Genomic DNA, 16,173 nt, shown 5'->3' with positions numbered 1-16,173 from the left:
CCCATCACTAAGCCTTCCCATTTACTCTTTACTCTGCTTAGTACACTCCTTGCTATACTCTATGCAGCCAAAACTTGCTCATCTTTCAAGTCCCAGATTAAATGCCAACACTTCAGGAAGGTCTTGCCAACCCCCAACCAATCACATATTCTCATAGACTCTATGCTTTTTCTTTATAACACTTAGTATCATTAAAATCATTTGATTTTTGGACAACTATTGCTTTATTTTAAAAATTTCCTTTAGCTCTTGCATTCCCATTTATTCAAGAACAAAGTCTCGTTTAAGATTATACATTCAAAGGTAACTGGAGTCTAGCTCTCTCTACTCTTTGTCTACCAGTCTCTTAGTGTGTAATGGTGAAACAATCTTAGGTCAGGCAGCTTAGATGTTTTTAAATATGACCCTGAGAAGTGATAGCAGAATGAAATAAATGCCAATTTAAAAGGCATTTTTTTGCCATTTCTTTCTCTCTGAAATATTCAGCCTATATTCAAATTTCTCTCATTATGCATGATTTGCCTTTTACAGAAGTTTCTAATCTTGGATTAGGTAGAGGTTTACAAATTACATTTGAATTTTATGTCTTTTTAGAGTCTTTTAGTGCTGAAAGTCTCTCTATTTTTTTTCATGATATTGACTTTTTGAAGAATTCAGGCTAATGTTCCATTATCTGAATTCATCACTTGTTTCCTGATGGTATTGTTTAAACTATTACTCTATCTCTTTTATTTTTTTTAAGTTGGAAGTTATATCTAGAACAGGGCTATCTAATAAAAATATAGCATGAGCCACATATGTAATTTAAAATGATCTAGTAGCCACATTTACAAAACTAAAAAGAAGTAGATTAAATAAAATTTTGAAAGATATTTAGTTAATCGATATATCTAAAATAGGATTTCAACATATACTCAATATTAAAAAGATATCAATGAGGCATTTTTCTCCCCATTTTTTCTACTAAGTTCTTTAAATCCTGTGTGGTTTTAACACTTATAGCACATCTATTAGCTAGCAATCTTCTACAAAAAGAGAAAATATTTATTAACTGGAAGGCATTGTTTACATTAGGGATTTTCTTTACCCCTTTTCCTTAGGATGCAAAGATTAGAGAGTCCACGTGGATACCTCACGGGATTGGAACTGCACTGCTGAAGTAAGCAGCCCAGGAGATGTAGGAAATAAGTAGAGATCAGGGAGATGCACATACTTGTTAAGGTAAGGTTAGCTACTATAGCAAGTAAATGTCAGCATTTCACTGGTTTAACACATAGGAGTTTACTTTTGCTTATGTAAATGTTTTATACAGGTGTTCCTATTCAGCAGGTGATCTTTCTCCAGGCTGGGATTCAGTGACACAAGCTCCTACCATCTTGTGGCTCTGGTATTATCTAAAGCTTTGAAGTCACCTGCCTCTAGGGAAGGGAAAGAGAAAGTTAAGAAGGTCATTCATCTCTTAACTGCTTTGACCTGAAAGTAAAACACATAATTTCTACTTGCACTTCATAGTGAGAACTTGTCAAATGGCCTTATTTATATGCAAGGGATAGGGTGGAACTGGAAAATATAGTTTCTTTGGAAAAGCTACTTGCCAGAAATAGCTATTTTCTGGAAAAGGGTCAGTTAGCCATCACTACTACAATGCAGCTGAGAGGCAATTGACCAGAGAATAGAAGAGCATTTGCTGTTTTTTTCTTTCTCTCTCTCTCTCTTTTTTTTTTTAACTCCACCAGTGGCAAGCAAATTTTATATTTCAATTTACTCTGAAAAGGACTAGGTGAAATTCCTTTAAAGCCTCCATAAGCAGCCATGATTGCTATTTAAAAGCAGAAAAAAGACAGAAGGAAATAAAGAGAAGGAAAGAAAACCATAGAGATGAGTATAGGAGGCATTTAAAACTATTTCATGAGTTATTTCACAAAATTAGTAGTGGGGAAAATAAATGTAAGGAAAATGCAGGAATAATCTAATTGAGACAGATTTATCACTTTTATCTGAAGTACCGGTACAAGCTACAACAGGGATAATCTTCAAAAACGTGAAGTGGAAGAAGCCAGTCACAAAGACCACATACGCATACTATATATATGAATAGGCAAGTTTATAGAAAGGGAAAGTGTATTAGTGATTGCCTAGGGCTGAGAAAAATAGGAAGTGACTGCTAATAGTTACAGAGTTTCATTTTGGGGGCCATAAAACGTTCCGAAATTAGATTATAGGATGATTGAACGACTCTATAAATATCTAAAAGAAACGTCGATTTGTGTATTTTAAACAGGTGAACTTTATAGTATGCAAATTGTAGCTTAATAAAGATCTTGAAAAATTCAACTCGGGGTATATTAACTTCCCTAAATAAGCCTGTGAATTCTCTTGAATAACTATGTTCTGGTGTACTTGGGGTAAAGGGGTGTCTGAACAGATTCTGGGGCATTTCAGCAGCCCCAGCGTTTCGGGAAGGATAAGGAAAAGAGCAGGAGGGGAACAGATATTTTCAAAAGCACCTTATTTTCTTCCTCTCGTCACATGGAGAGAGACGCCCCTTTCTCGTCTCCTAGCAACCAGTGCCCTTCTGTTGCTCTTCCTCAAGCCTCACACCTTCGTAACTTCCGCTCCGCGGCAGGAAGTGAAGTCAGAGCCGGCGGCTTTCCCGGGAGTTCGGCGTTTGAGGTATGTGCAGCGGCTGAAGTATTTCCCTGGAACTGGCGGCTGCCCTGACTCTTCCGAGTTCCACCTCCCCGCCTGGTGGTGAGGCCCTCGAGGAGTATAGCGGGCCTCCAGGGGCCAGAGGTCCGCGCGAGTGGAAGGCGAGGCCGCAGAACGCGTCGCCCTTAGGGCAGAGTACGGGGCTGACAGGGGCAACTCCCTGGGTATCTGTGCGGTCTCTTCAGCCTGGCTGCATCCGCCTGCTGTCGTCCCAAGAGCTTTCCGACTTCTTCCTGCGGACCACCAGGGTTTCTGGAGATTGGGACTTTCTGTGTCCCTCCCCCAGCATTCCTCCTCTTGCCTGTGAAGGAAGACCTCTCAAAGAGAAGACTCACCTGGCTGCTGACGCCCTTCCCAGCCCAGACCCTGAAGTGACCCACCATGTCCTCAGTGTGAGCTAGTGACCGACTCGTGACACTTTCCAGAGTCCTAGGGTAAATGTTTATATGTATGCATGGCCATGTGTGTATGTGTATCTTTTATTTCCTGCAAAATCCGAGCTAGGAGAAAATCTAAACTGGCAAGTGTGTACTTTGGTTTACTTTTCTTGCACATCTCTGCTGAGGTTTCTCCTCTGTCATTCTGGCAAACCAGACAACTTTGTGCCTTCTATTAGCTGGATGCGAAGGCATACTGGAATTAGGCTGGAACTGATTTTTTGGATCTTAGCCTGACCTTTGAGGAGTTCAGTGACCTATTTGTATTCCATGGTTCTTAGTCAGTTTTAAGTTTTTAATGTGTTTGTCTTATGCTCAAGACTACAAATTCTTGGACAAAGACTGTTACATAGTACTGTTGTGAGACTCCTCGCCCCAAGCACAATACTAAGGCTTAGTAATTTTAAAATGTAAATATCATAAAAATACACATTTTAACATTTTCAACTTAATATTGAAGGGGCCTACTTAAATACAGTTCAGCCTCTGGAAAGGACAGCATAAAATAAGATCTTTTAAGATAAATATGTCTGAAATTTAGGGGCTGCCTAAAAGGGTGCGATACTATGGCGTAACTATCTTTTAGGAGGAGACCAAATAAATAATGGTGTTTCATGATCTTTTTAATTTTCTTCTTTTAAAAAAAATAGGTGTCGTATCCTAACTTACTGACCCAGAAGTTTTTGCTGTCATTATGGGAAATCAGCTTGCTGGCATTGCTCCTTCCCAGATCCTTTCTGTGGAGAGTTATTTCTCAGACATCCATGACTTTGAATATGATAAGAGCCTGGGGAGTACTCGGTTTTTTAAAGTTGCTCGGGCGAAGCACCGAGAAGGCCTGGTGGTTGTGAAGGTCTTTGCAATTCAGGATCCCACATTGCCTTTGACCAGCTATAAACAAGAGTTGGAGGAACTAAAAATCAGGCTTCATTCTGCACAGAACTGTCTACCTTTCCAGAAAGCAGCAGAAAAAGCATCTGAGAAAGCAGCGATGCTGTTTAGGCAATATGTGCGAGACAACCTCTATGATCGCATCAGTACTCGTCCATTCTTAAATAACATTGAGAAGCGTTGGATCGCTTTCCAAATCCTGACAGCTGTGGACCAAGCACACAAATCTGGAGTCCGTCATGGAGACATCAAGACTGAGAATGTAATGGTCACTAGTTGGAACTGGGTCCTTTTAACTGATTTTGCCAGTTTTAAACCCACTTATCTTCCAGAGGACAACCCAGCAGATTTCAACTATTTCTTTGACACTTCACGGAGGAGAACTTGTTATATTGCTCCTGAACGTTTTGTTGATGGTGGATTGTTTGCCACTGAGTTAGAATATATGAGAGATCCTTCGACTCCACTTGTAGACTTAAATAGCAATCAGAGAACAAGAGGAGAGCTGAAGCGAGCAATGGACATCTTTTCAGCAGGTACTAGAATTGGTCAAATTTGCTAAGGGGGATGTGCATATATTTTAAGCCTTGAACGTAGAAATGTAGCTTTTTAAAAAAATCTCCATACATTGAAAAATTAATTTCTTTATATGTCCTATACACTATTTCAGATATATGCAGCATTCTTTCATTAGACATTTTAAGTGCCTGGATAATGCAAGAGCAGTTTATTCAAACATTAAAGAAATATTTGAATTCTTCCATAGGGTCAGACACTGCCTTAAGCACTAGAGACGTAGATGGATAATTATGTCCCTCTTTTCAAAGTGCTTATACTTTGATGGGGAGATAGATATGTTGATAAAAGACGTTTCAGTGCAATGTGGCTCACTTTTGTGGTGGTAAGCATAGGATGCTGTTACAAGAATGTGTAGATACTTAAGTTCTTAAATTAGTTTTTATGCTGGTGATGGGTACAGAAGCAAGATCAAGAAAGACTTCTTTGTTGGAAGGATGATATTTAAACTGAGACCTGAAAGATGATTGGGAACTAGCTATGTTAAAGGGAGTTTGTTTCAGGCAGAGGGTGTTGCTCATACAAAGACTTGGAGACTAGAGCTTGATGCCCTAAGTTTTTAGGGCAGTTTAAGTAGTTTACTATATGCAGAATATAGGGTTTGAGATAAGCAAGGTCCAGATTAGAAAAGGTCCAGTATGTTCATGCTAGTCTTGAGAGACATCGTCAGATGTGTTTTAGACAAAACACTGTAGCGTGGAGAGTGGATTGTAGGGGACCTACAAGAGACGGAAAAACTGGTTAGTAGTAAATTGCCACAGTCTAGGTAAAACATGCTCCTGACTGGAGCATGTTGTGACAGTTGGAGAGGAAGTAGAGAGAAGTACAGTTGGCCTTTGAACAGCATGAGGATTAGGGTGCAGATTTCCGGCACAGTTGAAAATTCACATATAACTTTTGACTTCCCAAAACTTGAAACTATTATTATTAATAGCCTACTATTGACCGATAACAGTCAATTAACACATATTTTGTGTGTTATGTGTATTTTATACTGTATTCTTACAATAAAGTAAGCTATAGAAAAGAAAATGTTATTAAGAAAATCATAAAATTTGTCTGCGAGTTTTTTCAAATGGTTGAAAATCTCCAAAAGAATTTTCCAATATATGAAAGAAAACTGTGTGTAAATGGGCCCATGCAATTCAAACCTGTTTTCAAGGGTCAACTGTAATACATAAGAGATAATTAGTAGGTAGAATTGGTAAGACGTGGATATTGATTGGAGGATGAAGTCAAGAACACCGCCACACCCTTTCCATAACCACTCCCCGCCTCCCCGCCCCCGCTTGGGAAACTGGGCGATGCTGGTCACTGCTACAGACACAGGAGGAAGAACAGGTAAGGGGTAGGGAAGATGATGAGGTCTGAATTAGATATGTTGAGTTGAAGGTGTTTGGAGGATGTCCCGGAAAGGATGTACAACAGATAGTTGGTTATAAAGATTTGGTGTATAGAGATTTGGGACGGAGATGGAGATTTGGTATTTATCAGGAAATAATAAGTAGTAATTGTAGCCAAGGAAATGAGTTTGTAGGTAGGGAGAGTTTGTAGAGAAGTGATTCTTAAGCTTTTTTGGATCCTCATAAAGTATTTGATTAAATTAGTAGCCTCTTTCTCTGGAAAAAAGTACCATGCATTCATATACATTATTTCACATACACAGACCACATGAACCTGGGCCATGATTCCAGGTTATTTATGAAGTTCTGGGAGAAGTGGGCTGAGGATGGTATCCTGAGGGATACCATATGAACTCTGGCATCAAGGCCATTTTTTTGTAGATTTTGCAAAGGATGGGTTTAATCTTTTTCTCACCTGTAAGTTTACTACAAGGAAGACAAATTAAGCTGTATTTTAGATTACTTAGAAAAAGTAACATAATGAAGTGTATTTCATGTAGGGGGAACGAAGGAGTAAGAATTGTTGCACAGGATTGCACCTCTGTTGGTCCATTAGCTCACTAATGGGTGTCCCAAGATAATACTTTATTTTTGATAAGATAGGGTTAGCCTGTGCGCTGTAGGTATAAGGTTAGAAATGTAATCAAAGTCCCAACTTTGAATTTATCCAAATTTATCTAAATTTATTGAATTTTTCTAAATTTTTCTTAAACAATTCTCATGTTTTAAACTCACCAAGTGTTCTGAAAATAGGACTCCTTTAGCTTAGAGATGTGACCACTTTCTAGCTTGAGGGGATCATTTATAGGTTTGTTTGTTTGAGGTATAATTGACACAGAACATTGTATTAGTTTCAGGTGTGCAACATAATAATTCCATATTTGAACATTTTGTGAAAGGATCGCCACGATAAGTCAACGTCTATCACCATACATGGTTACAAATTTTTTTTTCTTGTGATGAGAACTTAAAATCTCTCAGTAACTTTCAGTTATGCAATACAGTATTATTAACTATAGTCATCATCCCGTACATCACCATAACATTTATTTTATAACTGGAAGTTTGTTACAGTTTTAAAATTTAAGGGTTGATGAAGAGTTTATATTTATTCTTTCTGTGCACATTATTTTGTAAACTTCAACAGAATTCTTACTAAGCATTTGTTATTCCAGACTAAAGAGCCCTACATTGTTTTGCCTGAAAATAGGCCCTTTCATTCCTTTGAAGGAGGTGGATGGGATCTGTCCAATTCCCTAAGTGGCTCCTAAGATCTGATTTAGGCTCTTTTGGGTTTTGAATGTTACTTTTTCCCGTCTTGATGCATATTCATGGTTTTTGGCTGCTCGTTTGGGAGAAGTGTATATATTCTCTGTCTCTGGTTACACATATGGGCAAAGTTGTTTTTTGTTTTTTTGCTGGAGATCATTTGATAAATATTTGAATGTTAATTCTGTGTGAGACTGTATTGTGTAGATGTTGGGAATACAGCTGTGAACAAGACTGACAGTTTTTTGCCCTCATGGAGCTTGCATTCTAGTGAGGAAGAGATAGAATAAGCAAATAAGAAAGTTAATTTTGGTCAGTGATAAATGCTGTGACAAATTGCTATGACCTATAAGTGCTATGACAAAGGCTAGTAGAGGACTACTTTAGATAAAATGGTCAGGAAGGCCTCTCTGAGGAGGTAACATTTGAGCAAAGATCTGAATAAGAAGGACACAGTGATGATAGAGACAACTTGAACAAGTTGTTCCATAGGGAAATACCACCCAATAATACTTCTTCTAGAATAACATTATAAAGTTGCAAGAGAAAAACCCTGTATTTACCTCTATCAGTTGTCTAGGGCTGCCGTGACAAAATACCTCAGACTAGAGAGCTTAAACAAATATTTATTTCTCCCCATTTCTGGAGGCTGGAAATCCAACGTCAAGGTGCCAGCAGGGTTGATTTCACCTGAGGCCACGCTCCTTAGTTGCCCATGACCACCTTGTCTTTGTAGTATCACATGCCTTTTCCCTAGAGTCTTTTCGTATAAGAACACCAGCTGTAAAGGATTAGGGTCTCACCCTTTGACCTCATTTAATCTTAATTACTACTTTAAAGACCCTATTCAAGTACAGTCACATTCTAAGATAACTGCCTTCAACATATGTATTTGTGTATGTGTGAGGGGACACAATTCAGTCCATAATAACCTCCGTTTAGTTATAAATAGTCATGTAGCTCTGTTACTTTCTGACTTTTTATTTCAATAATTTCAAACTTAAAAACTTACAAAACTTGAGGTGGCTCCATAGTGTATTGGTTAGCACGTCTGCTTTACACACAGAAGGTCCTGGGTTCACGCCTCAGGAGGAGGACCATAGTCCGGTGTGCCAGGCCCCCTGAGTGCGCCTGGCCTTGGGTGCACGCCCCAAGCTTGTGGGAGGAGATGCCCCGCCTTCAGAGATCCAGCTCTTAAGGGGAAATGGCAACATCCATAGGTCAGGAGTGGAAGTGGGGCGAAGGAGGAGGAATTAAAGGGGGTGGGGGGAAACTTAAAAAACTTGCAAACTTGCAAAAAGAAAAATAGTGCATAGGACACCCATATAGTCTTTACACAGATTCACCTGTCCTTACTAATTTGCTGCAATTGCTTTACTACTTGTACCTTTTCTCTATACTACCCCCACTTCCCTCCCAGTCCCTACCCTCCATGATTTTTTCCTGAATAAGTTACATACGTTATGGCTCTTTACTCCTAAATACTTCAGTATGGATTTCCTAAGATTAGGGATAGTTTCTTATATAACATGTAATTGTACGTTGCATTTACCAGCTGCAGCAAATTTAAGTGATACGATAACAAATTTAAGTGATACACATTTTATTCTAATTTTGTATTTGACCCAAAAATATTCTTTATACCATTTTTCTTGTTCTAGGACAGAACCTAGTCTAGGTTTTGCATTTAGTTGTCACGTTTCCTTAGCTTCCTTTAATCTGTAACATTTACACAGCCTTTCTTTGTCATTATGACGTTGACATTTTTTTGAAGAATACTTCTCCCTTTAAATTTTTAAGACTTATTTTTATACTTTTTATTTTCAAATGATAGACTCAAAAGGAGTTGCCAAAATTGTAAAGAACCCTTCCTCCAACTTCCCCCAGTGGCGACGTGTTATATGACTAGTACATCAAAATCAGGAATCGAAATTGGTGCATTACTGTTAGCTAGACTATAGCCTTATTCAGTTTTCAGCAGCTTTTACATGCATTGTGTGTGTTAGCTACCCCACCCCCTTTTTTTTTTTTTTTTTTAATAGAATGTTCATTTTGGGTTTGTCTGCTGTTTGTGATTAGATTCAGGTTATTCATTCTCAGTAGGAATAGTATATAGGTGATGATGTGTCTTCACTGTATTACCTCTGCAGGCAGATGGTGCAGATGGTCAAGGTCTTGCCCAATTTTTTAAAGTGTAAAGTTCCTGTTATAGTTATTTTTTTTTTTTTTTTTAAATCTCTTGTAACTAATAAGCAACCTGTGGAAAGAAACTTTTAGACCATGCAAATATCCTGCCAGTCATCACAATTTCCTCCTTAATTTGGCATCCATTGATGCTTCTTGCCTTATCCAATCTTTACTATAATGATTGTAAAATGATGATTTACAACTCCAGCACTTCCTCTGCATTCAATCAGTAGGCCCTTAGCATCCTACAATTCTCTGGTGTCTTCTCTTTGCCCTCATTTATGTATTTATTATTGGTATGGACTTGTTAATTCCCGCAGTTTGCTAATATTTTGGGGAGGGTTTTTAAAATCGATATTCATCAGGGATATTGTTCTTTAGTTTTCTTGTGATGTTTTTATCTGGTTTGGTATTAGAGTAATATTGGCATCATAGAATGAATTGGAAGGCGTTTCCTCTTTTTCTATTTTTTGAGAGAAATTGTGAAGGGTGGGTGTTAAGTCCTTTAATGTTTAATGGAATTCACCTGTTAAGCCACCTTGGCTTAGGCTCTTTGTGGGAAGTTTTTCATAACCAGTTCAGTCTCTACTAAGGCTTATTCTGATTTTCTATTTCTTTTTAAGTCAATTTTGGTAATCTGTTTCTAGGAATCTGTCCATTTCATATAGATTATCTAATTTGTTGGCCTGCAGTTGTTCAAAGTATTTTCTTATAATTCCTTTCATTTTTGTATGGTTAGTAGTAATGTTCCTTTTCCACTCCAATCTTTATTTCCTTCCTTTTGTTTGCTTTAGTTTTAGTTTACTTTTTTTTTGTTTCTTAAGGCGAATGTTACATTATTTTGTTGTTTCGAGTTTCTACTTTTTAACATAGGTGTTTATAGTTACACATTTCCTCTAAACACTGCTTTAGTTGCATCCCATATGTTTTATGTGTTGTGTTTTTATTTTAATTAATCTCATTTTCTACTATCCCTTTGATGCATTGGTTGTTTAGGAGTGTGTCTAATTTCTATATATTTGTGAATTTTTCAGATTGCCTTCCATTACTCATTTCTTACTTCATTCTATTGTGGGTTGAAGAACATAATTTATATGATTTCGGTTCTTTTAAACTTATTGAGGCTTGTTTTATGGCTAGCATATGGTCTAATCTGGAGAGTGTTCCATGTGTACTTGAGAAGAATTTTGTATTGTGTTGTTGGAGTGTTCCTTTGATGTCTGTTAGATACAGTTGGTTCATAGCATTGTTCAGTTCTATTTCCTTCTTGGTTATGATGTTTTTAATAGCTATTTTAAAGTCTTTTATTCTAAAACTTGACACTACATAGATAGAAATTAATTTAAGAAATTTATTGAGAATTATTGTTTCAGTTACTGTAGACTTCAGTGAACGAAATAGACAAAAATTCCTTCCTCATGGAGTTTGCATTCTAGTGGGTATATAGACAATGAAGAAATAAATAAATACATAAAATACATATTTTGGCAGTTGATACTGTGGGAAAAAACAACAGGGAAAGGGGAAAGGGAATGTGCCAGATGAAAAGTATGGGTAGCTGTGGTTGTGGGATTTGCAATTTTAAACTGAGCAGTCAAGAAAGCCCTTACTGCTAAAATGACATTTGATTAAAGAAAGATCTGAAGGGGTGCAGGTATAAACCATGTGGATAGTTAGGGGAATAGCATTCCAGGCAAAAGGACCAGCAGAAGCAAAGGCTGTGAGCTAAGGTTATTTAAGGATCTTTGTAAGACTTGTTAAATGCATGTCATATAATAATAATTCAATGAAACTGTTTTGTCTTTTTGGGAATGTAGATGCTTTTTCAATTTCTTGTTTGAAGATTATGTAAGTGCAAAAACGACTGGGTTGTCCCTCCTTCTCGTTCTAATTTTACAGCCACACTTAGCACTTCTCATTTTATAATTATGTTTATTCACTGGTTTATTTTATGTCTCCCTTCCTAGAATGAAAGCTTAATGGAGGCAGGGATTTTATCTGTTTTATGTACTATGACAGCCTAATGTAGACACCTAATAACTTTTGTTTAATGATGAATAAATGAATTGTCAGTTATGACTTCTCAGTAGTTCTTTATAAACTTAATATCTATAAATCCATACTTAAAAAAACACTATTTCTTGTGGCTTTTAATCTTTTAATGTATCTATCTCTAAGTGTATGTGTGTATATGCTACATACATACTTTAAATTGTAGAAATAGAAAGTAATTTTATTTGATTTAATTTTTTAAAAGAAAAATTGGGTGGGCCTTTTTTAACTTTACACTTTTAAAAATTGATGATTAGGCAATAAACATTTTCCTTACCTTACTATATTGTAGTTGTATATTTTATTAAAAATTTTTAATTTAGTTTACTTTGGGTTTCACGTTTTTAGTTTTATGAATTCTTTGAACTCTCGGTCTGTACTAATGTTATCTTATATTTCATTTTTAACGGAATTTTATCTGCTATTTTCCAGGTTGCGTGATAGCTGAGCTTTTTACAGAAGGTGTACCGTTATTTGATCTCTCTCAACTTCTGGCTTATAGAAATGGACAATTTTTTCCAGAACAAGTACTAAATAAAATTGAAGATCGTAGCATCAGAGATTTGGTAACTATACTACAAGTATTTGCCATAAAGAATTTAATAGAATTATGTTCTTTTGCATTAGTCCGCTTTCTAGAATGTTACAAATTTGGAACAAAGCAATAAAGCCCTATAGACCAAACAGCTTATTATTTTTACTTTGTTAAAACTCAGTTTTGCCCCCCTTCTCAGACATAGAGCTCATTTGACTTAATTTTTTATACACACACCCATGCACGCGCGTGCGCGCGTGCGCACACATACACACACACACACACACACCCCTCCCCCGCCCTTCCCATTATAATCTTTAGCTCTACTTTGGATAGATTTAGAAGGAGGTAAGGAGATGCCTGGGGGTTAGAGAGGTTGTCCAGGATTGAGTTTGCTAATAAGAAACGAAGAAGACATTTCTAAAATGAAGGAAACAGGAAACATCAACTTGACTATAATACAATAATATAGAGTCATTTTATATAGAATCAGTTTGCTTTGTATACTTCCCTTGACCCTGAGGGCACTTCTGGAAGGGCAGATATAGAATCACAAATTTGTATAGCAGAATAGATATGAGGAATTCTGTGGGAGGTCATATAAGCCACATTACTGTTTGAAAGATCTTTTTAAACTCAGTAGAGGAACTGATGCTTATGATGATGACTCAGTCATGAAATGAATATGGTGCATGTAAAATATTCTTTAGTAAGGTAGAGAAATATACATTTCAATTTCTCTTACAAATGGCCAATATTAAAAAACAAGATATTTCAGAGGAAGCAATTTAACTCACGTTCAAAGATCCGTGCCCTGGATTAACAGTTGGTATATGTGGCTGTTCTTTCTTTGGGCATGGCACTCATTCATCACGTTATATTGGCTAAGTACCTTCATGAATTTGGGCCTACATTTTCTTAACTGTGAAAAGAGTGAATTTGACTCATCTTTAAAGGCTTAATCCAAATGTAAAAGTAATTCCATTAAGAAAGCTCAGGTAACTAGGTATATTTTTATGATATTTCGAGTATTTAAATAATGACTTTTACACTATGAGGGTCTAGGAAAGAGTAAACTGCCCTCTATGCATGGAAGAGGGAATGTAGTTAGCATTAACATGATGGCTAAGTGGAAGGCCAAGGGAGGGAGGGAGCAATTTGGATCATTTTGTGAACATTATAGATGTCTAACCAATGTACTGTATACTTGCAACTAATTTAAATAAATAAATTTATTTAAAAAAATAAAATGGAAAATAAAGTGTCCACTATGTTGAAAAAAATTATAGCCTTATGATGCTAGAAAACATAAGATAAATTCAAATTATATCATTTCTAGCATCTGCAGGATTTAACATCTCTTTTACACTACTTAAAAAGCTTAAACCACTCATTCCCTTTTTGATCTAGAACTACACTTAAACTATATATTTCCTTGGACTTGTGAAAATAAAGCTCTAAACCAGAACTCTGATATATAAATAGATTTCAGGGGTTCTGTGATTCTTTCCAGAATTGTGTGTAATTTTGCATGCCAAAATTGGGTGTATACATTTTCCTCGAGAAAATCCTATTGCTTTCCTAAGATTTTCAGTAGTATCTCCTGCTCAAAGAAGTTTAAGAATCCTTGAGTTGAGGGCAGCAGTATATTACTCCCCTGTCTTAATAAATGGGGAATGTCGAACAGGGTATACCTCTTCTTTATATAAGTGCCAGGGCTATCTGTAATATGTCAGTATGTAATTTCCTATTTTTAGGGTAGTGGTAGAGTCACATATTACTTAGTAGTCAAATTCTGAGAGTGGTTTGAATGCAAAGGTTGAAAAGAGTCAGAATTCTCAAAAATCTTTTAAATGTGAGATATCTTTGTAGCTTTTATCTGATTTAATTTGCTGTTCTCAAATCTATTTTTCATTCCCTTTTTCCCTTGGTATAGGTAACTCAGATGATTCACCGTGAGCCAGATAAACGGTTAGAGGCAGAAGATTACTTAAAGCAGCAGCGTGGCAATGCCTTTCCTGAAATATTTTATACTTTCCTTCAGCCCTACATGGCCCAGTTTGCCAAAGAAACATTTCTTTCTGCAGATGAGCGTATCCTGGTTATACGGAAGGATTTGGGCAACATTATTCACAATCTCTGTGGACACGATTTGCCAGAAAAAGCAGAAGGAGAGCCTAAGGAAAATGGGCTGGTTATCTTGGTGTCTGTTATAACGTCCTGTCTACAGACCCTTAAATACTGTGATTCCAAACTTGCTGCTTTGGAACTTATTCTCCATTTGGCCCCACGGTTAAGTGTAGAAATTCTTTTGGATCGTATCACTCCATATCTTTTGCATTTCAGCAATGACTCTGTTCCTAGAGTGAGGGCCGAAGCCTTGAGGACGTTGACCAAAGTTCTAGCTCTTGTTAAAGAGGTTCCTCGCAATGATATCAATATCTATCCAGAATATATTCTGCCGGGCATAGCCCACTTAGCCCAAGACGATGCTACTATTGTTAGACTAGCCTATGCTGGTAAGAGATTATTATCTAAGTAATAGCCACTGATATTTTTAAGTTATTGACTATAATGTCTCTTGTTTCTCTCATTTCTTTGGAAATTCAAAGGATGAAGTTTGGTCCTTGAACTATTCGTGAACATTTTAGTAATATTTATAGCTAATTTGTCCCTGGGACTCAACTTTTGTATGTGTTTTCATTTTTTGAAGTGATCAGAACCATCAGGTAAAAAGCATATAATATAGAATCTTATTATTTTACTGGAAGTATTCCATTTAATCTGAAGTAAGACTAATGTTTACAAGTATGTGCTTCTGAGCTAGGGTCTTTAGGCTTTTATAAAGTTTCTCTGAACAAATACTCTTGTTTAAATATCAATTTTAGGATATTCAACAACAATCTGTTATGTCGAAAAATATTAATTTTGCTGGATAATTCAGTGAACCTAGCCTACTAACTTGCTAAATTTTAAGGTCCTCCCTATTACTATAGTTCTTAGGATGCGTGGCTTCTCTGTGAAGTGGGTATGTTTTATAACACACCTGCATGTTTTACTTGTAATTCTTGCTCATAAAATCAAGTAATGCAGATTCATGTTTTTAGCTCCTCAAATTAATTCTGAATGCTTATTTCTGCATAGAAATGTCATCGGAACATTTACATAATTCCATAATTTATTTCTAAAAGGTAATCTCATGGAAATCAAGGATTCTGTTTTGAAGTCTTTGTAAATAGTGCATAACGTGTAGTGATAGTGTCACTTTTTTGAAAGAAACTTGCTTAGTTTATTCATTTTATGATTTGCCTGTTAATATTTTAATGGAACGTGTGAAAAATGATCTTTGGACTCTGGCCTTGTTGCTAGGCACATCCACGAAGTGATTGGTGGTGATAGTTTTTTTTTTTTTCCTGTACATATATTTTTATTTATATTTATCCATCTGCCTATTTACTTAGGTATGGCTTCTGGTTTCCATACCTGTACAAGTGTAAAGTTTAGGTCAAGATAATCCAGGATATCTTTAAGGTATACCTGAGTTTATCATTCGTTACAAAGCATATTTATAATTCACTTGGTAAATATAAATAATTGAACCAGATGAAATTAAAGTTTATAGGTTTTAAAAATAAGTATCTTTAGAGTTTCATGACCTACTTTTGGCCCAGTGTATATTAGTCTGTTCTCAGTTCTGTTAATTAGGTAAGGTTCTGATATGTAGGTTCCATGTTAACATTGACATTTAATTACTGATAGTTATAGCATAAAAATAATGCTACTATTTATTGAAAAAACTACTGTGTGTCAGGGCATCTGCTGCTTAAGGTTGTTGCAAGGGTTAGTTTCAAGAGATATATAGATTCTAAGATAAATTCTAGATTCTAAGATCTGTATATCTCTCACAACTACCCCTTGAAACAACCTTGAACAGTAAATGCTATATTACCTTCATTTTATAAGTGAGGAAATTGAGAATGGGAGAAGGTAACAAACATGACCCAAATGTATCTGGTTTAATTCTTTTCAGTTCTCAGAGTTGTTCGTCTAGACTTTGATTTTGAAGCAACCCTGCTTTTCTGTGTCTTTATGATGAGAGTCCATGATAACCCAG

General features: G+C 36.3%; 1 protein-coding gene across 3 annotated transcripts in view; it reads left to right on the top strand.

Annotated features, from left to right (window-relative positions):
* Positions 1 to 2,622: 2,622 nt before the first annotated feature.
* PIK3R4 (phosphoinositide-3-kinase regulatory subunit 4) overlaps positions 2,623 to 16,173 on the top strand; it is a 62,322-nt gene continuing 48,771 nt past the window's right edge. The window contains exons 1-4 of one of the 3 annotated variants that reach the window (XM_039837111.1): positions 2,623 to 3,143; positions 3,797 to 4,573; positions 11,957 to 12,090; positions 13,996 to 14,578. In XM_039837111.1, coding sequence (XP_039693045.1) covers positions 3,841 to 4,573; positions 11,957 to 12,090; positions 13,996 to 14,578 — 1,450 coding nt within the window. In that variant the 5' untranslated portion in view covers positions 2,623 to 3,143; positions 3,797 to 3,840. The remainder of the gene's footprint in view (positions 3,144 to 3,796; positions 4,574 to 11,956; positions 12,091 to 13,995; positions 14,579 to 16,173) is intronic. The other 2 variants (XM_039837110.1, XM_039837112.1) reach the window with 2 other exon arrangements.

This window comes from Pteropus medius, unplaced genomic scaffold (assembly GCF_902729225.1).
Source record: "Pteropus medius unplaced genomic scaffold, Ma_sr-lr_union100, whole genome shotgun sequence".
In the NCBI taxonomy this organism is placed as follows: domain Eukaryota; kingdom Metazoa; phylum Chordata; class Mammalia; order Chiroptera; family Pteropodidae; genus Pteropus; species Pteropus medius.
This window is presented reverse-complemented; position numbering and strand designations above follow the sequence as displayed.